This window comes from Falco biarmicus, chromosome 3 (genome assembly GCF_023638135.1).
Source record: "Falco biarmicus isolate bFalBia1 chromosome 3, bFalBia1.pri, whole genome shotgun sequence".
In the NCBI taxonomy this organism is placed as follows: Eukaryota; Metazoa; Chordata; class Aves; order Falconiformes; family Falconidae; genus Falco; species Falco biarmicus.
The window spans coordinates 105,261,165-105,282,600 of record NC_079290.1 but is presented as its reverse complement, the minus strand read 5'-3'; the positions used below and the strand labels follow the sequence as shown (position 1 = coordinate 105,282,600).

The following is a 21,436-nucleotide window of genomic DNA, read 5'->3' as shown; positions in this document are numbered from 1 at the left end:
GATGGCACCCAGGCCCACCCTGCGGCTGGAAGCTCCGTTGCAGCCGGTGCCAGGAGTCTCTTGGGAACTGGGAAAATTCCTTCACGGTGCATCCGTCCACAGGTGAGGCTCCTGGCCCAGTCCCCAGAGCTTGCCCACTTTTATACTTGGTGAAAAGCAAAAATAGTTTATGCACCTAGCGTATGTCAAGTTTTAAGTCTAGGCTAAGCGCAGGCACGCACTGTAAGGCTCACACAGGCCAGGGACGGCGGCCAGATGCCGGAGAGCCACAGAGTTACTGTCACAACAGAGTCACACATGATATTTATTGTCCGGATGGTCCCGCTTACATCTTCCTTGTTTGAGGGGTTCAGGACAAACCCCACCTGATCATTCAAGTTGTCCTTGAGCTCCCTGTCCAAGTTACGCGATTCCTAAGACAAAGACTTTTTGATAAACAGTAAGTAATGGAATTTTCACCACGACCTGGGCTGGAGCTGCTCTGCCAGAGTTCTGATGGCCCAGTGCCTGGGCCAGGGGCTATCTGCAGCCCTGGGCCCCTTGGGCTTCTTTGTCTGTCCCCCAAACCACAGGCACTTCTCCCTAAAACCAGGGGAAGCCCTATCCCGGAGCTGGGGGATGCTCCGGGCTGGGGGGCTGCGGGCAGGATGGGGGACGAGCAGCACTCGGTTCAGTTCTGTAGGTGCGGGAGCTGCCCGAGGGTCAGCGTGGTTTCAAGGTACCTGAAGGTGCTTAATTACCTGGCTGGTAATTAAGCACCACGCAGCCACTCGCTCACTCTCCCCTTCACCCAGAGGGATGGGGAGGGCACTCGGAAAGGAATGTGAAACTGGAGGGTTAAGAACAATTTAATAGCTGAAATAGAACAAGAATGGAAGAACAGTAATAATGTTGATGACAATAACAGTTATAATGAAAAGAGGGAGGGGAGGGTAAAATCCACGGAGAAGGGAGGGAAGAAAACAAGCGATGCACGGTGCAGTGGCCCAGCCCGGCAGCCCCGGCCAACCCACCCCCGCCCCCGTTTATATACCGAGCGTGACGCCCCGTGGCCAGCCGGGCTCAGCGGTCCCCCCCGTGCCCCCCCCGGCGCGGCCCGGCGGCCCGGAGCGCCCCGGGCCGGTACGACCACCGCACCCGCCGGCGCGCTGCCAGCGCCGCTCCCTCCAGAGCCAACGCGAGGCCCCACACCAGCTACGAAGACCATCAGCCCCCTCCCAACCGAAACCGGGCCGGGCCCCGGCCCCGCGGCCGCGCTGCTGCCCGGGGCCCCGCTCCGAGCCAGCCCGAGGCACCGGCGCGCTGCGGGGGCCGGGCGGGCGGCGGCGTCACGGCGGCGGGAAGGCGGAGCCGCCCGGGGCCGCCCAGAGCCGCCTGCGCCTCGGCTGAGGTGAGTCGCCGCCGCCGCTCCGGCCGCCCGCGCGGGCCGCCCCGCAGCCCGGCTCCGGCCGAAGGGTCCCCGGGGACGGCGGACGGGCGGGGGGGCGGCGGGGCCGCGGGCCGGCCGGGGGGGCGCCCCCTCACAGCGGCGGGCGGGGCGGGGCGGGAAGGCCGCGCGTCTCCGGCGGCCTGTGCTGCTGCGGCCGGGGCCCTGCCCGCGGGCCTGCGCCTCTGCCCTGCGCCCCCGGGGCTGGGGCCCTGCGCCCCCTCTGCCCTGACCCCCCGCGGCCTGGGCTCTGCCCGCGGCCCGGCGCCTCTGCCCTGCGCCCCCGGGGCTGGGGCCCTGCGCCCCCTCTGCCCTGACCCCCCGCGGCCTGGGCTCTGCCCTGCGCCTCTGCCCTGCGCCCCCGGGGCTGGGGCCCTGGCCGCGGCCCGCTGCCCGCTGCCCCCTCTGCCCCCTCTGCCCTGTGCCGCCGCGGCCAGGGGCTCTGCCCACCCAGTGCCGCTGGGGCCGCTGGGTTCCACGCTGCGCCAAATGGCGCCGTGGCCTCCACTAAACCCAGCAGTATGCAGGGCCCCGGCCTCCATCCAGGCTGGCTGAGCTGATGGCCCTTAACATGACCCTGGCCGCTCGTAGCTGGCTGCTTCGTCAGGGCGCTGTGATTTTTTTAAAGCCAGTTTTCTTAGAACTTCTGATTCAGAAATGTGCATGTACCCACGTAAGAGAATACGTTTAGCTCAGAGGTTTGAGACAGCCTGTGCATATGCTGGCACCAAGAGGCAAGTGGAAGCCGTATTTACTGTGCGTAGATAGCGTGTCAAAAAGTGGCTGTTACGTCTGTGTAACTTGGTTCAGCCTTCTTGGAAAACAGCCTGACCCTGTCAGCATTTACAGCGTGACAGCTATTTACATGGGCACCCACATAAAGTACCGTTCTAATGCTGAAGAATTTGTCTGTATTACAGTAAATGTCTTAAGGACAGTAGTGAGACTCTGCACTTTGGAAAGAGAAAAGCTTCCAGGATCAGGTGCCTGTTTGCATCTAAAGAACTAATGAGAGAGAGGGATACAGACTATGAGCTAAAGTTTTCTACAATGAAAAGCAAATACAGTATTTCCGCATTGTGGCTATTCAGGTAGTGTGTTGCTAGTTTGTCAAATTCATACGAAAATTAATTTTGCAGAGTCAACAGATACCTTCAAGGTGAATTATTAAGAAGTTTCAGGTTGTCCTGAAGTTACTGCTGATATCTATGATTTAAGTGTACTTCTTCACTTGGCCCTATGTTGACAGTACATCAAGCTGCCCATGCTGAATTGGTCTGCTTGGGCTGATTCTGCATGCCACAGGACCTTCTACTGTGTGTTACTGCATTCTAGAAAGAGCATCTTTCTAAATGAGGCTAACAGCAGGGAGTGAACCTGGAAACAGGTGAAGTTGAAGCAGGATGAGGGGATGGTTTTCTTTTGTGTAGGCAACTAAACATGGATCTCATTTTATGAGGAGTTCCCAGCTGCTACGTGCATTTCTGGATGGAAAGGCCCTACACAGGGAAAAAAATCCCTATCTTCATAGAGTGGATGACCTGTGAAATGCCTTCTCACAACACAGATGCTCTCACAGGCACCTGTCAGACCACTATGAGTTAGCGTGTATTTTACGTGATGTAGTTAAAATTACTTTAACCTTCAAGTGGAAATTTGGCCATTCATCTTAACTTGAATTTAGAACACACACACACCCCCAAAAAAAAAAAAAAAGCCTTGAGCCTAGTTTGTTCCATTGCTAAATTCTGTGGTCTGCTCCCCCATCACACATGTGCACAGACGTTTCTCCCCCACAACATGATGACATACCCAGCAAATCTATTGCTGAGGTTTTGCAGGGGCACTGGGCAAGTCACTCTAAGTCACGGGAAACTCTTCATGAAGCCTGCCGTGTGGAAACTAAATACCAGGTGTGAGGTCAAAGCTCATGCAAGCCCTTTTTACAAATGCTGACCTGGGTAGGAGAGGTGTCAGTAGTCTGGGTATGAGCGAGGGTGTGCAAATTGAAAGCAACATGCCACCCACCTTGAACCCTTCTCTGTGGCAGACTTGCATCACGTAAAGTCTTGGTTAGGCCAGGCTGCTTGCTTCCCTTGCTGGTGCTGATGTGCTTGTGCCTCCCACTGCACAAATATCTTAATCCCTTAATATCATAGTGCATTCTTTGTAAAAAGCTTTTTAGTTAAGTGGGACTGCTGTGAATATTTATTAAAGCTCGTGGAACCATTTTGAGAAGGCTTAAATGAAAGATAATGCAAAAATGCAAATGACTCACTGTTAAACTTCAGCATTAGGAAGGATTTGTATTGGGGGTTTGCCTTCTAACCACATTGTCTCTTTCTGCCCACCTCAGCCCATCCCTTCACGACCATCTCACCTAATAGCAACCCCTCAAAACTATGGCCTCGAAAAGAGCATTGGTCATTCTAGCAAAAGGGGCAGAGGAAATGGAAACTGTAATCCCCACTGATGTTATGAGAAGAGCTGGGGTGAGTATACAGACAATGAAAAATCTTTTTGTGGGTGTTTGGTCAAGGGAAAGTCTTTGCCTCCAGTTGGTGTTCGTTGCTAGGAGTTCAAGGTGCAGTCTGTCATGTGAGGTGAAAACTTACTTTTGCCTTCGTACTGGTTAGCAAATGTTTGTGCCAGGCCCCAAATAAGCATGCGTGACAACTGACATGGGGGCAATAGATAACTTTTAAAAATAGGAGCCTGATGTAGACTAGAGCAGAGGTGTCAAGCAAATCTTAGCATGTCAGAAAACATGGCTACTCCCATGCGTAGTAACAAGAAGTGATGTTTTTGTAGGGATCTGAACCAGTACGTTACAGCTTGTGACATTATTTAGCTTTTCTTCAGCACCTTTTGAGATTCTGTTATTAACTAGAATTCTTTCTGGTGGGATTCCTCATGCTGTTTGTTACTTTTGCAGCTGTAGTGGTACACATTGTTATTATCTGATTAGGTGTGAAAATAAGATTTTAAATAAATGCATCAACTTCATGTGTATAGAAATGGCTAAAACAAAAACTACCTTCTCCCACCACCTTTGTCATTCCATTAATGTACTCCCCGTTTTGCCTGCCGTAAGAAACAGAAGCTTGTCTGCTTATTTAGTGAATGCGAGCTGTGCCATGCACACCTATGGTATTGTGACCGGGCATCTAAAAGTCAAGGGAGAAAACAGAATACACCATAAGTGGGTTTGATAATGGCTTGAGCCTGCAGAGGGACTTTAATTCATTATCAGAACTCCTTAGTCTGGCTCTCCTGGGTTGTATTGTTTTCTTTTGTTTAAAACCTGTGGGATCAGATATTCTCTAAATGTCCTGTTTGAAAAGTTGAACTGTTAGAGGTAAATTTGTTGATTTCCAGATATCACTGCTTACCTTGTGTGTTTGGACTTAATCATGGTTTGGGGAAGCTGAAGTGTTCCGTTCTGAACAGCTTTCAGCATTGCTTCGCTCATTCTGTGTACTACTTAAGAACAAACATAGAAGAAAAATGCCCTAAATTCTTGACTTGTAATGATACGTGTATTCTTCCGTTAGATCAAGGTGACTGTTGCAGGCCTAACAGGAAAAGAACCAGTGCAGTGCAGTCGAGATGTTTTCATTTGTCCTGATGCCAGTCTTGAAGATGCCAGAAAAGAGGTTGGTCGTCACCCTGATCTGATATAATGGCCGACATAGCTTTTCTCACCGTTTCAGAGGTGAATTTGGGAAGCTTATGCGTTCATTTAGAAATAGGTTGCATGTTATGTTGGCTCTGTGCAGTAGTGAATCACAGAACTGCACCGCCTGCAGTGCTCCTCTTCAGTCTTGTCCCGCTTCATAGCGTGCTAGGATCAGACAGATTTCTTAATTCTGTACAGGTATTTGTTTTTGCAAAACATCAAATGTAGAGCTTTAGTTTGTGCATTAGTTGGCCCAGCAAAACACCATGAGCTGGAACAACTGAAAAGCTGCGGTGGGAAGCTAAACAATGCTATGGTTAGACCTGTACAGTGAGGTTGGAGCAAAACCACTTGTCCTTTCAGCAAACAATTGGCAGCTCTTGCACTGTAACTCTTAAATGCACTAGGCTTAAAAGTTCTGTGACAGACTTTATCAGCAATAGGCTCTCTCTGGAATAGGAAGCAGTATTTTTTTCCTTAACTGGCACTGGTTGTGTGATGGTAAAGTGTTGTTTAGTGGAAGAAAAGGTAGATCCCTTTGCTTCTCACTCGACTCAGTGTCGTGGTTTAACCCCAGCCAGTAATTAAGCACCACGCAGCCCCTTTTTTTTAATCTCACTGCCCCCTTACCCGGGGGAGGTGGAGAGGAGAATCAGAAAGGAATGTAAAACTCGAGGGTTGGGGTAAGAACAGTTTAACAATTGAGATAAAATAAAAACAGAAGTACAATAATAACAATAGTAGAATGAAAAGGAGGGAGAAAGGAAGAGGAATGAAACCCAAAGAGCAGGGAGGAAAGAAAACAAGTGACGCATAATACAATTGCTCGCCCTCGCTGCTGAGCGATGCCCAGCTGGTCCCCAAGCAGCGATTAGCAGCCCCCACCAACCCCTCCAGTTTATATACCGAGTGTGACATCCCATGGTATGGAATATCCCTTTGACCAGTTGGGGTCAGCTGTCCTGGCCATGTCCCCTCCCAGTTTCCTGTGCCCCTCCAGCCCTCCTGCTGGCAGGGCCTGAGAAACTGGAAAAGTCCCCGACCCAGTACAAATGCTACCCAGCAACAACCAAAAACTTCAGCGTGTTATCAACACTGTTCCCACACCAGAGCCAAAACAGCACTGCACTAGCCACCAAGAAGCAAATTATCAGGCTGAAACCAGGACACTCAGCTGTAGTGGCCTTAAAAGAGTGTGATGTATGTACCAGCCTCTGTTCAACAGAACAGTTTCATCTTTTGTTTGTTTAGGGGCCTTACGATGTTGTGGTCCTGCCTGGGGGTAACCTTGGAGCTCAAAACTTGTCAGAGGTAAAGTTCTGGTATTTTAACGCTTCGTGGGCATCCTCATGAGTAGTGGGGTGGTCCACACTGCCTTAGAAATCCTGCAAACTCAGTTCAGCATCTGAAAACTCTTCTGAATGAATCGGTAAATTTAATTGTCTTAAGCCTTCTTGTGAATACACAGGTGGGGCAACTGGGTAAATTCTTGGACTTGAGTACCTAGTTAAGCAACATAAAAATGCAAGGGTGCTCTGTATTGTGGGAAAATCTCTGTTCATAATCGCATGGAGATGAAACAGTTGCAAATGAAAATTTAATTCCATGAAATATAAAACAGGCCGAACCCACAGGACTCTTTTTCCTTTGCTGAAGTATTCTGTCTGTGGTGCAAGGCTGTTGTAGTGGTGGCATGAATACCTTGTGGAAGGCAGGTGGACAAACAAGTTGATTTATCAGATAGGATTTAGATGGTATCGCACAGTGTGTAAGCCCTGGCATATGAGACAAATATCCCATATAATCTTCTTAACAATGACAGAGACTGTCTGGAGGTAACTCATGAATACTCTTTCCTATTTGTCTTGTGAAGTTTTTGAACAACAACTTTCTATGGCCGTGGATTAACCAAGCTTCTATGCGGGCCAAGTATTTCCTTGTAGTTCTTTCTGATTTCCTTGCTCTTCCCTTGTGGAGCAAGTATTTATTGGTTTCAGGTTTTCTCCTTAGTGTTTTGATTGCCCTCTGTCCTAAGGCAGGATGGAGAGTTGTCAGCTGGTTTTCTTTGTAAAACTTGTTCATGAATTTGCAGTGGAAAATATTTCAACTGTGCTTCATATAATCAACCCCAAACAATGACTGGTGATACGGTTTCTTCATACAGTCTCCTGCTGTGAAAGACATTTTGAAGGACCAGGAAAGCAGAAAAGGCCTGATTGCTGCTATATGTGCAGGTGGGTTAACAAGGCGTCTTGCTTTGTAAAGCATTTGGATATTTTGAAAGGGTGTGCACACAGTTTCCAACCTTAGAAATCTGTATTCCTGTAATTTAGTAGCAGGGATTTGTACTATATATGCACCCATCAGTGTCTGATTTTTTTTTGTAAATTTAATAGCAGAAGAATCTCAAATGTTGTGAATGCTTCATCCTGCCAGTTCTGCATGGTACCCAGTTCTTTCCAATCAGTTGAGTTACTGTCTTTAAAATAAAAAGTGAAAGGTAACGTGCTAGGATTTTTTACAAAATATTTGCTTATTCTGGTGATCCTTCTGCAAGGACACAGTGCTGGCAGAACATCATTGGTGTAAATTTATCTCACGTCACCTCTCCTGCCCTTTAGCTTCAGAAGGGAGGCTGTAAATATAGAATTACAGGCTCACCCTTCGTCATCTGAGTGGTTGCAGAAGATGGAATTGCTCTGAGCGTTGTCTGTGTACATATTCTGCACAGCTAGGCACCCAGTTCATTCCTGTGTAAGATTTTATGTAAAAAAGCAAGATGAACAATTGGCAATACTCCCAGCTGAGCTGAGAGGCTGGCCTTGGTACCCGTAGCGGAGAGGGAGGAGAGGTGATGAGTGTGGAAAAGCGTGTTTGTGGAGTGTGTTTTCACTTTTGTTTTCTGGTACATTGCTGGTTTGTTTTGGTTTTTTTTTTACTTTTGTTCTTCAGTTAGATGCCATGCATACAGAGTTGTGAACTTTCTTGAACTTGGCAGTGGTGGTCTTCCACTTCTCTATCTGTATCTCTTGCAGAATGATGGCAAATCCACAGTTGCCCAATAAAGGCCTTTACTTGTAATCAGGACAGTTCATTTCTTTAGGTATAATGATTCTTAGAGCTGATTCCAACTGAACACAGAGAAGGTTATTTCCTGGACTATATCTGAAATGAATTAAATGTACAGAAATGAAACTCATATTAGGCAAATCCTGCCTTCGGTTTCTTTTGGAATTTCCGTAAGGATTTTCTGTCAGATGACCTAAGACTTCTTGATACAAACTCCTTCCTTAAGTCAGACCAAGGAGGAAGTATGAAAAGAAAAGGGAAAGACTGTGAAAGGCAAAAACTTGGCAGTTAGCCTGTGATGTGTCTAAAATACTGCTTGGCACACAGTTGCAACGTACATGCAAAGACTTCCTTAAATGAAATTTTGTCTGTTAAGTCTCTAAGTTCAAGGCCTAATGAGGTCGTAAAGTAGTTGTACCTAGGTGATGTTCAGATTGAAACTCGGACTTCTTGTTCCTTTAGTTTCAAGCAGTTTTAAATAACATGTTACCTGGAAATGAAATGACCATTGGTCTCGACTCCTTCAAAGGCAGCACAGTCGTTGGTGGGACAGCGGCGTGAACTGGGCGTTACCTAAACCTTCTCTTTTCTTCATCTGTGTCTCTGTGCAGATCTGTAACAGAATGAGAGAGATGATACAGCTGTGTTCTTTTTGAGGCTTTTTTGCTTCAGAGATAGGGCTGGCATTGGTTTTACAAAAAGTAGTCTGTCACAGTGAGCTTTGGCCCCTTGAGGGCCTAGTGCCTGAACGTGCATTCTTAAAAGTGTTTGTAGCAGAAAACAGTTCCTCACTGGTGTAACCTTGTGCCTCTACAGGTCCTACGGCCCTTCTTGCACATGGGATAGCGTTTGGAAGCAAAGTCACAACACATCCTTTGGCCAAAGATAAAATGATGAATGGAGGTATGTAATGACTTTTGTAAGTTTCTCTTGAACCCCTTCTCAGAATTTTAGTTTTTTTAGCTGAACCCCTGATTTAAAGAAAGGAAAATAGCTTTTGTATCTTATTTTGTATCTCTGAATTTCCTTAATGCTTTCCTGAATGTAACCCAAATTCAGCTGAGTATGCTAAGGCTGTATTTCTAAGTCTGTTTAACCTGAAAATACAGGGCTGTACTAACATTTTCATCCTTGGGGAAAATACGCCGCTGGTGTCATACTAGGAGCATTTTTGCCCTTCTCTTCTTGAGGCTGAGCCATCTCTTGCCCCTTTGGTTCTTTGCCTCAGTGGTGCCAACAGCAAACCCCAGCAGCACCTTTCCTGCTCTCCCATGAGCGGTGCTTTGGTGCTATGAGCAGCTGATGTGTCCAGTCCTCTTGCTTGTACCTAAAGGAAGTGGTTGTGAAGCACTGGTAGGAAGTCATTCTGTGAACATTAACGAGTCTGAAGGCAAGCAGGAGATGGCAGGGTTCCTCCAGTTTCCTCTGCATGCATTTGGAAAAAAGAAAGTTGTGAACAGCTATACAAAAGCAGTCTGGCTTCCGAAAGTAACCTCGCGGAAACTGACAGGCACAGCGGGTGCTTCTTGATGAGCCTGTAGAATCAGAGGTGCATTCCCACACCACGTGAATAAGCTGCCAGAGCTCCCTGCGGGCCCTTTTCCTCCCTGAGGACTGCGGGCAGTGATGAGCTGCTTGGTTCCAGAGGGGCAGGGGTGCAGAGCCCGAGGCAGGCCGGGCCCACGCAGGTGGTGGAGGTGCCTTCAGCAGAGCACAAGCCGTTCAGCCGCGCTCCTCAGCCGCTGTAGCCTGCGGGCAGCGGGAGGCAGTGCCCTGCGGCAGGCAGGTCTGTGCTCTGCAGCAGCTGCGGGCACTGTGGTGGAGACTGACCCTCTTTCTGTTGTGTGTCCCCCCAAGCACACTACTCCTACTCTGAGAGCCGTGTGGAGAAGGATGGGAACATCATCACCAGCCGCGGCCCCGGTACCAGCTTTGAATTTGGGTTGGCCATTGTTGAAACGCTGATGGGGAAGGAAGTGGCTGAACAGGTGAAGGCACCCCTAATACTGAAAGACTGAAATCCTGGTGTGGGACAGGGAGTAGGACAATTTCAGGTAGAGAGTCTTGTCCTTTGTAGAATGACTGTAAGATGCACTGTTGTAAATAGAATTTAATTGTGGGTGAGATTAGCAATTGTACTTGTGTAAACTGGGATACCTTAGCAAACCAATGCTCTTTGCTTCTGGAAAAAGATCCTGTTAGCAAATGGCTTCATCACAAAAAAAGTAGCCAGCATCTAATAATCTTACTTAACGCTTGGATGGCATTTAAAAATCACATGGGAAAATGTTTGCTGAGTAAATAAAAATGAAGCAACCCTGCTTGTGTGTTCTTTCTTTGTGTGTTTTTTCCCAGCCCGGCCCTATGAAACCTTTTTACCCCTAATGGCTAGCAACGAACTATTCAAAACAACTTCTGTCTAGAATCTCGCACGGTTCTTCTAAAGTATGAGCTGAAATGAGAAGGTGGTCAGGCACTGGAAGAAGCTCCCTGGGGAAGTGGTCATGGCCGCAAGGCTGTCAGTGTTCAAGAAGCATTTGAACAAAGCTTTTAAGATATGTGGTTTGACTTTTAGCTTGCCCTGTGGTGAGTCAGGAGTTGGACTTTATGACCCTCATGGGTCTCTTCCAACTCAGGATGTTCTGTGTTTCTGTGACATAGATTGTTAAGTTGTAATTTAGAATATTTTGTTTCCTGTATACAAATAAGGCCAATAACTAGTATTAATTCTAAGGCAGCATGGAACTAAATTAAAAGTGGGAATATTCTTACCTTGTCAAGCACCGTAGAGTTCCTACAGCTAGCAGGTTGTCCGTGATAGCTTTGGAATTTTTCTACATTGAGTGGTTAGAGATCCATCGAGCTATGTAGGCAGCTAATAATCAGCATAAAGCGGGAAGTTTGGACTTAGTAGTTTGCTGCCAGTAGCAGCGCTTGTTTCTGCTTGCTATAAATCGGAACTCGCCACAAGCCTGGCTTAAGTGAGCATATGTCAGTCTAAACGAGTTGCTGGACAGGTCACTGGAGGATGTAGTAGAGCTATAGCCCTGTGGGAATTAAGAATTCGGGATCGATTTTTGTCTTTGCTGCCTTTCTCTTTACCACATACCACTGCTGTTACCTGGCTCTGTCAGCAGTCATGCTTACAAGATGGCACCTCACTGGGCTCTGGAGTTACCATAGCATCTGGAGACCTGGTTCTGCATACGTCTCAAGTGTACAGTCTGAACTTTAGAAAATGACTGCATAGGTGCCTTTATGATTGCTCATTTTAATGGGAAACAAGTTCATTCTCAATTACTGCATTTTGGTAATGAAATACATAGGGTGCTTTTGAATACAGAATTAAGAAATGTCTCTACATTGTTAGTATCTACTGGAAGAACTGCTTTAGCTGTATGCTCTGCGTTTAATTTGTTTAGGAAATCTTTCATATGTTTCTCTAGCTTTGAAATATGCTCAAGATATGCAAAAAGTCGTAATCTGTGTAAGACTGGACATGTTTGTTCGTTAAATCTGCACGTCTAACTGGTATTGCCATGCAAATGTAAACCAAATGATGGAAAGATCCTTTGTCCTAGAATCTGGAATAAACACTTGGCTTGTAGATGGGCATGATTCAGAATACAGGAAAAGCTGTGCATTCCTAGGCTGTAGTACTGCTTTATAGCATTAGAAGGAGAATATTTCCATGCTTGTATTATATTTCAGCTTCCAGAATCTTTTAATATAAGGTATTCACAAAGCAGCCAGAAATCTGATTCTACATTTTTGGTTTTTATTCTAAGGCTGAGAGAGTTCACTTACAGAAATGAAGTTTTCAGTGTGTACGTTTGGGTTTTCCTGCTCCTATTAAAGCAGTAATAGGAAAATCACTCGATAAAATGAGCTTGGCGTCCATTAATGTATCTGGTTGTCGCAGATTCTTTCACTGTGTTCACCAAAAAAGACTTGGTTAATGAAATGTGGCTATGCGGTGTGCACCACAGTTCCCTTTATAAAGCTGACCCTGTTCTCAACCTTTTACATTGCAGATGTCTAGCAAGCCTGAATTTACATGGGTTCTCTGTTTCTACCAAGCTGTCGTTAACTCAGCCTGTAAGTTAGGGAAGTGTATGAACTAAGATGAGGCTAGTTTTCTTCTAGGGGAAGTGTTAAGAAGGAGTTCACTGATTGGAGAGAGGAAAAAAAAATGCCTTCCAATTTGTGAAATGCTTTTTTCCTTTTCTTACCTGTTTCATACAGAGGTTCCCTAACTGTTACAAGCCTGTTTCCCTGAAATCCCCTTCATCTGCTGCTGAAAGATGAGATGAGGTACTTTTCTGCTGAGTGTTTTGTGAACACTAGAAACTTTGTGCCTTTTTATTATTGACAAGCTTTAGTTTCAGAGCCCACGGTAAGTGGATATTTGCTGCCACAGAACTTGGCTTAAAGTACAGAGAGTGCATCCACTCTTTGGCTAGCATTTACCATTTTGTTCCCTGACAGGTAGAGGATCTAGAGGACTGCTTGTTTTCCTGCTGAGAAGGTAGTCAGTTGTTAGCACCTGCTGTATGCCTCGTATCACCTCTCAAGAAGAGTGTGGGGTTTTTTCTCTTTATTCTGATTGTTGTGTAGGCTTGAATGCATAACTGAGGGTGAGTGCTTTCACTGGATTGAGAGGTATTGCACGACTTAGGAATGAGAATGTGCACAAGATGGCATAGATGCTAGCACCAGCACTGAATACTTGCAATACTGAAAAATATTTTCCTTCAGAATGAAGAAGCTTGTAAACGAAGAAGCAGCTCTGAGCCAGAAGAAACAAAGAACCTGTGGAGGGTGAACAATCTGGTTTTGCTGCAATTCTTTGGCAAGTTTCTTTCTGAAAAGGGAAAGCAAAGTACACAGTGCTGTGCTGTAAGCAAGTGTAAATCCTAACCCAGGAATATGTCCCTTCAAGCAACAGAGAAAGAATGCTCTCCTAGAGAAAGAGAAAGGCATTACTTTTAAAATAGGTGGAGACAAACACGACCGTAACGGATGCAAAACAGCCTGCACGCTAGTATTTACAGCTGTAAAAGTACAGAAGGCAATGTGCTTCATCCAGTAATTACAAGCCTTGGATGGCTTGCTAGCCATTTTGATCGTGCATGCTGTTTGCTATAATCTAACTACAATGTGTGAAACCCACAGTGACTGGCAGAGCAAAGAATGGCCACTTAATCAGATTATTCTGTATATTCTTTTAACAAAAAGATGCGTTGTGGTATGTCTGTGCAAAATGCACTACGGCAAGAAAGCAAAATAAGTAAAATGAGAGCCGGGCAGGCCCCAGCACAGATGTGCCTGCTGCCCTGATGTGTCAGCCGAGTGGCTGATTCTGCTGATGTTTCCTCGCTCTGACCTTTCATGGAGATTCTGCAGTTCTTGCAGCAGCATCACATGGCAGGAAGTTAAGAGGTTTCTGAGAAGAACAGCAGAAAGAGACAGGCTGCCTGCGCTGGAACAAGTTATCTGGCCTTCAGCCTCTTCCCTGCCATCTCCTGAGAAGCGTCCAAGGAAGGGAAGGGGCCAAGGGCAGGTTGGCTGGGTCGCTGTAGCTGGTGCCGCCTCAGATGCTGGCCCCGCTCCTTCAGTTGGCGTGTGTTCAGTGGGGTGGGCGTCCCCAGGCAGATCTCAGTTCTCCTGAGATTCAGGCTCTGAAAAATCAGTTGCAGGAGCAGGGCAGAATGTTTCATTCATTGGAGAAAGAATATGAAAAAACAAAATGTCAAAGAGAAATGGAGGAGAAATTTATTGTTAGTGCCTGGTACAGTATGGGAATGACTCTGCATAAAACTGAACCGCCAGACCTGCTGTACGTGACCCTTCCACGTCCAGCAGCATCCACCTCTCTGCGTACCTGGGCGCTCAGCAGAGCTCTGCGGGCAGAGCAGTCCCAGCCACACAGCCCACAGGTGAGGGAACTGAATCCAGGTCTGCTCCTTCCTGACTACTCTAACCGGAACATTACTGGGAGTAGGGCAGCATTACTTGTTTGTTTTTTTCTCACCACTATTTGAGAAACGGGGCTAATGTATGTGATAGGCTCCAGAAGCAGGTTCAGGCTTGTAAAGCCCAGTATCATCTTTTCAGGTAACTCAATTCCTCTGTGTCATTGAGGTGCGTTAAGGACCCGTCTGGGTGGCGCAGCAGTTAAGTGTTACAGTGCTCTGTCTTGTGCTCCATCTCCTTAGCAGCTCTAGAGCCTTTGTGCTTCCTACAAAACTGCTTGTGCTTGAAGGCGTCAGTGATTGAGGTAAGCTTTTATACTCGGGCTTGTTCTTTTGCTTAACTTCCTTCAACAGCTTCTAATTATAACCTTTGTGCAACCTTAAATAATTCCTCCCTACACAGGGTTTACGGCCCTTGAGTCTTGTAGATACGTACCTTTAACAATTTAATTCAAGGCCATTTCACTAATGATAGAGGGAGGAAGAAGTAAAGTTGTCGGAGGATCCCATGCAAGCACCTGTGTTCTAAAGAAAGAGCAGACACGTCTGGGAAGAGACTTGTGTAACAACCGACACTGACATTTTCCTCAGCGGCTGAAGCAGGATTAGGCACATAATGGTTTTCTGAGAAGATTTTTTCTGGCTTGTAAATAGGAATGGTGTAACTATTTTTATAGTTTACACTGGCAAGAGCTCCGAGGCACAGGCAGAACCCGCCTGCAGCCCAGGTGTGTACTCGGTTCAGTAACAGCTGTAAAGCCTGCAACCATCCTCATGGGCGCTGACGGTAGAATCTTCTTTGGGATTCTCGGTGTTCCTTGCCATCTCGCAGAGTTGCTGTTCTGGATCAAAGGGATCCCCTGAATGTGAACAGGAGCATTTCTGCAGTTGCTTCTCCAATGACAATTTTGTCTGCTCTGTGTTGAATAGAGGATTTCTTCTGCTATTAACTGCGTAGTTCGAGTCCAACTACAGACCCAGATACTTAAAATCTTTATTTTTCAGCAGAGTATAAATTTAAGGTGTAATTTTGTGACTTAATCCTTCCAGTCTAGTAGCAAATTGAATTTTCTTTAATTCTGCATTTTTATTTGCTGTTCAAGACTTAGTGAAAAGAGAAGTAATTCCTTTCTAAAGCATCAGCAAGGTTCCCCACTGATAGCTGTCCAAATCAATCTGCATTCTGACCAGGAATGCCCAGAGTAATTTTTCAGGTTTTTGAGAAGAGCTTTTGAATTCACGCACATTACAGCACCACGTGCTTGAGACAGACCGCTTTCTACTTCAGGACACCCAAATTTCTGGCCTAATTTGCTGCTGGTTCCTAAAAATAAAAATTTTCTGGAGCGGTGACCATTATTTCTTCAAACAGCTTGGAAACAGTTTTTTCCAGGGCTGAGCAGCAGCCGCGGATCCTGAGCGTCCATCACAGCCCTGAGCAGCCTCACCAGGCCCCCCCAGCCCCTCTGCCCGAGGCCCGGGAGCTCCATGTGAGCTGGGGCTGGTGCCCAGCTCTGGTCTCAGATGAGTCTGACTTGCTGTGGGGGTTCCTGGTTTGCCTTTGGGCCTGCCTCTGGGCTCTGGAGCTGCCCCGTGTCCCCAGGACCTGCTCAGCTCTCCTTGCCCAGGTACAGTGGGGCTGTGCCCCTCGCTGGCGCGGGGTGCTGCTCTGCCTGGCATCACTGGCGTTTCGGCTCCCTTTGCCGCCATGGAGGAGCTGCTGCTGTTGCTCCCTGCCAGTCAGTGCTGCAGTGTTTGCTCTTCGGGAACGCAGGTTTGGTGCTGGGCAGCGCGGCGTTCGCTGCCTCTGAGCCTCCCAGCAAGGCTGCGTTCTGCTCTGCAGTTTACTTCTTAAAGGCTCTGTGTGGATTTTGCTTCTAGAATTTCTGAATTGCTGTACTCCTAGGAGGTCTGTTTCGGTTGAGGTTTTTCAGTTACAGCTGCTCTTTAAGCTAGGTGTTTGGCTTCTCTGTGAAGTTTCAATGAGTTGTAGTGGGAGTCTGGTCTATGTAGTTTCAAAACCACTTTTTAAACTGTGCACGTTGCACTGTAAATACTGTCAGCTCTGGAAGCTGCCTACTTGTGCACGTGGAAATGTTTCCAAGGTATAATGAGTTATCCTAAGGAAGCATTGCTCTCTTCCATGTATACACAGCTCGAGTCTCAGACTCACACTTTCTCCTGTATTATTTTGTATGTAAATTGGAAAAAGCCCTCTCACACTGGAGTCACCAGCCAGGCAGGACAGCGCCTGGTGGATAGGAAGCAAGCTGCCCCGAGCCATGGTGAATTGGACCGCTGATGGGCACAGTGCTCTCACCTGCATTTTTAACAGGAAATCTGCTGCTGGGTGAGGAATTGCTGTCCCTTAAGAGAAATGGCAACAGTCACCTGTTGTCACCTGTGCTTGCTTCTCTCGTAGTCATATATGACATGTTCATCTGTCGCTCTTTCACGGGGTTTTGCAAAGTGCTTTCCCTTGCTTTTGGTTGTGCAGGAGGGAAGGGAATGCTCGTGCTGGGAAACTCTAGGAACAGCGTGGCTCTAGGATCCTGTATGGGCTTACAAAGCCAGAGGCTCTGCCATCAGCCTTCAAATAACCCCCTTGGAGCAAAAATAAAGTGTGGGGTTTCTCTCCTTCCTCCTCCTCGGACTACAAAGCATTAACATGTAACTTAAAAAACCCCAAAAAATAGACAGAACCCCCCAAAAAAATCCCCAAACCCAAAAGAAAAAAATTCACCAAAAACACCCAACAAAACAAAAAAACCCCACCCCAAAAACCAACAAAAAACCCCCAACAAAACCCAACAGAAAACCAAAAAAAAATCAAAAATAAGAAAAAAAAAGAAAAACAACCCCTCCCAAGCCCCCGGCCGCAGGGAGCGGGGAGCCCAGCCCGCGGGGCCGGGGTTGCGGGAGCAGCGGCGGCCGCGGGAGCAGCGGCAGCAGCGGGAGCAGCGCCAGCGCGCCCCCGTGTGGTCACGGCGAGTCCCGCTCCTGCCGCCCTGCGCGCCGCTGCTGGCCCCGCCCGGGGGTGCTCGCCCCCCCCCGCCGTGCTGCCGCGGGGTGCCCCTCAGCAGAGCGCGGTGTGACCCTGCGGGCGGGCCTGCGTGTACAACAGCCGCCGTGCCCCGTGTGCTGCAGGGCCCGCCGTGACATCCCTCCGTGACACTCCCCCGTGACATCGCCCCGTGACACCCCCCTTGACACCCCCCCGTGACATCGCCCCGTGACACCCCCCTTGACACCCCCCCGTGACATCCCCCCGTGACACCCCGCCGTGACATCCCACCGTGACACCCCGCCACGTTGTGGAGGCTGCGCTCGGTCGAGGCCCGGCCCGGGGCAGGGGGCGGGGGGGCCAGTGCCAGACCCCGGAGCACCCTCAACGGCCGCTGTGGTCGAGGGCAGCCGACGAGGCCGAGCGACCCGGCTCCCGTGTGCCGTGTTGTGTCACCCAGAGCTGGGGCTGGGCTGCGGCCTGTGCCCGCTCTGCCTGGCCCGGTGCAGCCGGAGCCCGCGCTCCAAGCGGAACAGTTGCCCGGGGAGTGACGGGGCCCTTGCCCATTCCCACGGAACGATACTGTTGTGTGTTGCACCCGGCACAAGGCATCGTGTGACTGATAACACCTATAAAGAAAATGGTCTTCTCACCCCTGAAGACACGTCTGTTTAGGCTGCTGGTCCTTAACAAAATGCTGGCGTTAAACCACTTAACTCAAGCTGGGCGCTAGACAGCTCTTCCTTCAGGCTAGCCCTTCCTCTGCCAGCCCCGTGCTGGTTCTCCATCAGCCTCTGCATAAGCCAAGAGCTCACTGGCCCTTGCCTCACTGCCACCCATTTTTAAGAGTGTCCTTGGGACAGGACTGACTGTCCCTTTGGCTTTTAATGAAGTGATGGTTTCAGTTAATTAGTTTTCTTCAGCATGATGAGAAGATGCTCTGTGGAAACACAGCCCTCCCTCCCACCAGCAAAAGCAGCTCAGGCTATTTTAATCCCATGAGGAACAGAACGTGTTGGGGTGTGTGCCATAATCTCATCTCAGCCCTGAGTTGTTAGAGGGTTCTGCACTGCCACATGCCTGCTACTGCGCTGGCGTGATGTAGATGCTGCATCCTCAGAGCACCATCCCAGTTCAAATTGCTTAAGCTCTAAGTGCAGGGGCGTGCAACCAGGATGCAGGAAAACTTCTCTTGAATAACTTGTCAACGTGACAGATGGCCAGTGAAGTCACCAAGTGCAACCTAATATGGTTGGAGTCTTGGGTTCCTCTGGACCTTGCTTAACAGCCAGTAAATGACAACACAGGGATTGCAAGGCAATGAGTAACCTTGCAAAGGTCCCTTGCTGCTCGCTTGTGTCTCCCTCACACCTTGCTGTGCAGCAGCTGGACTCGACATGGCACGAGCTGGTGTGGTCCTTAGTGTGAACTTCCCTGAAACCAGTAAGTTCCCTGAGAGCTTTAAGTCTAAAGACTGCCAAGTGTATAGGGCCGGTTCCGGTTGCCTTCCAGAAGGGCATTTGTAATGCTGCCCCTGCCCTTGAAGCTGTTATGAGCATAATAAAATCATTAACAAAGGTAAAATAAATATTTTGGGTACAGTAACATGCCCCTCTGGCACCTGACGGTAGGCGGTGGGCAGGAGATGATTTGTCTGGGTCAGGCCTGATGATCCAGTGCTTGATCCAGAGACTGTGCGTGGAGGATCTCAGTATTTTATCGTGACGGCTCAGGGTGCAGTGGTGAGCATCCTTGAGCATGTTCAGGGTGGTGATGGTGGGGTGATCTGGCCTGGTTTTTTCTCTGCTGTTTCATGGACATATATTTGCACTCTTCTTCCTTTGCGGCTTTCACATGCTAACAATTTGTGGGCGACAGTTTTAATCTTCAGCAAGAAGCTGCAGGTTTTAAACACAGAAGCATCCCTTCCTCTGAATCACTTTGTAAGGAAATGAATAGCAGTAATGGTTCCCATGTTTCAGTGGCATGCCACTTAAAATTTGGAATGCCTAACACCTTTTCCAAAATTAACCGCAACTGGGATCAAGGTGCACACCAATATATAAATAATATAGCAACAGTCTATGAGCAATCATGGGTGTGGCTTCCATATATGATTCAGAAAAAATAATGAGCTGTGTGGATGAAAATAGGCATTTGGTTGGGGATTATGCAAGGCCTGAATTACAACGCAGGATGGGTGGGGGTAACACCTCTTTCAGCTTACAAATGCTAATCACAGCTCAGCAGCCAGAAATCTCTGCAGTGCTATTTAACAAATATTAATAAGTATAATTAAACTTCATGTGCTAGATTTTCAGTGCCAAGGACCTATGAGAAACAGAAAATTTGCTACATGTTCTCTGTTTTGGAACTGAAAGCAAGCTTTCAAGAAAAGAAGATTAGCCTGCTTTAAAAAAATGAAGACGTTTACCCCAGGAACATACAACACAGAGAAACCGCTGGGTTACCCAACTGCAGAGGCCCTGCAAGTAGATAAAATGATGCACCTTGTTACCTCTGTCTCCGATTTCCTTCTTGACGGTAATCTAGACAGTATATATTTAACGTACAGGTTGTAGTACTATTAAAAGTGTTTATAAGGGCCACAGTCTGTAATCATGAGTCTGAAGGGTGGGAATTCCACCGTGACTGATCTGGTCATCATTTTAACCCTGAATTCCTGACAAGACTCAGTTTGAACACCATCAGCAACTACTCCCTGCTGTAATAACTGCTTTTGCAAAATTGGTTTCTTTGTCCTGGACTAGACGGATGCTTTCCTTTGGTACGTCCAACCTACCACTTCACTCAGACTGTTTAAAAACAAACCCAAGGCTGCCGCAGGAGGAAATGCAGCCTGAGTGAGAGCTCCTCTGCCATTCCAGTAGGGCAGCAATTGTGCCTGTTGCAGTTTGGGAGTGAATGGAAAACTAACAGTGACAGCAACAACAGTGATCGGTAATTTTAAATGACTGCACAATTTAATTACGTTGTCAATCAGCATGCTTCCAAATCAGGTTTATTTTCTGTGTTGATTTGTCTCCTATGATGCAAGAGAAACTGACGATTGAGAGGCTTTTTTTTAGTGATGTCCCACTACAGCTGCATGTTCTTTCCTGACACTGTTTAGAAGCAAGTGGACGTGGTGGAGAAGCTAAGGTTTTTCAAGTCACCAGGTACTAACACAGCCTCTTCCTTTTTGGAAAAGGTATATTGAGGCAAACAGCCCATCTTTCAGTTGCTAGCTAGGCTCAGCTCCTCTGGGTAGGTTTGTTAGTCTGGAACTCAGCAAGACGGGGACGCATCTCGCCAACATCAGGGCGGCCCAGGCAGCACCAGGCAACACCCACCCTTACACAGGGTAGACATGGCAGACGCTGCTTGCTGCCACTGCTTGCTCAGGGCATGCTTGGCCTGTGGTACTGAGACAGTTTTGAGCCTGTGGGAGAGGTCACCCCTCCCCTTGTTGCCAACTTTGCTGCCGGCCACGTCTCATTGAGAGGCCAGGGGCTCACTGCGGGGCTGCTCCTACCCAGCCCCCCTGCAGTTTGTTGCGTTACGACCCCCTTTGCCCCGGCAGAGCTGCCTCTGGGACCTGTGGGACATGGCTGGGCGGTCACAGCAGTGTCACTGAGGCAAAAAAAGAGTCTGCTGGGGGTGGGGGAGCGAGCGGTATGTGTAGCCTGCTTCTGGAATCGGGAGGCTGTGGGAGGCATTGCCTTTCCGTAGATGCACATCTGTCTTCCCTGCTTTCACACCAATTCTTTGATTCTTCAGACTTCAGCATATCAGCCCTTTGAAGCACGATTATTCCAGTCAAATCTATCTGGCAAGGGGCTTCCTCCTCAGAGGCAAGCTGTCGGGCCTTGCCCAGGTGAGCCCAAGCTCTAAATACTCAAACCTGTGATCAGGCTGTTGCAAAAGCACGTTGTGTCCTGACAAGTCTTATCATGTGCCAGGGCATGAGCAGGGAAATGTCTTCTGGCCAGAACTTGCCAAGCTTCCCCCACAGCTCTACAGGCCTTAATTACTCACCTGGAAAACGGAATACAGCGTTTGGATCATGCAAACTTTGTCCCCCAAAGCACAGGAATCTGGTGTCTTAAGAATTTGCAAGGGAGGCTTCCACCCGGTGACCCCCCACTGTCACCCGGAGAGAACCACCCGCCGCGGACCCACGGCCGCAGCGAGACCTTGCTGCTCTGGGTTTTTCAAGGGAAAATGGCCAAGTCACTGAAATACTGGAAGACTTGCCTGTGAAAGACTTTCCTCACAGCGAA

The 21,436-nt window shown here is 48.1% G+C and overlaps 1 protein-coding gene across 1 annotated transcript; it reads left to right on the top strand.

Moving 5' to 3' along the window:
• Window positions 1-1,263: 1,263 nt before the first annotated feature.
• Window positions 1,264-10,495, top strand: PARK7 (Parkinsonism associated deglycase). Its single transcript, XM_056332595.1, has 7 exons — window positions 1,264-1,390; window positions 3,783-3,918; window positions 4,981-5,082; window positions 6,357-6,416; window positions 7,270-7,339; window positions 8,991-9,077; window positions 10,032-10,495. The coding sequence occupies exons 2-7, from the start codon at window positions 3,829-3,831 to the stop codon at window positions 10,190-10,192; spliced, it is 570 nt and encodes a 189-aa protein (XP_056188570.1). The 5' UTR covers window positions 1,264-1,390; window positions 3,783-3,828; the 3' UTR covers window positions 10,193-10,495.
• Window positions 10,496-21,436: the final 10,941 nt, after the last annotated feature.

What these genes read in the sequence shown, in the direction of transcription:
- PARK7 (XM_056332595.1), top strand. Translation starts at nt 3,829, where the DNA reads ATGGCCTCGAAAAGAGCATTGGTCATTCTAGCAAAAGGGGCAGAGGAA. An exon ending in GAGCTCAAAACTTGTCAGAG is followed by an intron (nt 6,417 to 7,269) that starts GTAAAGTTCTGG and finishes TTCTTCATACAG; the next exon opens with TCTCCTGCTGTGAAAGACAT. An exon ending in AGATAAAATGATGAATGGAG is followed by an intron (nt 9,078 to 10,031) that starts GTATGTAATGAC and finishes TGTCCCCCCAAG; the next exon opens with CACACTACTCCTACTCTGAG.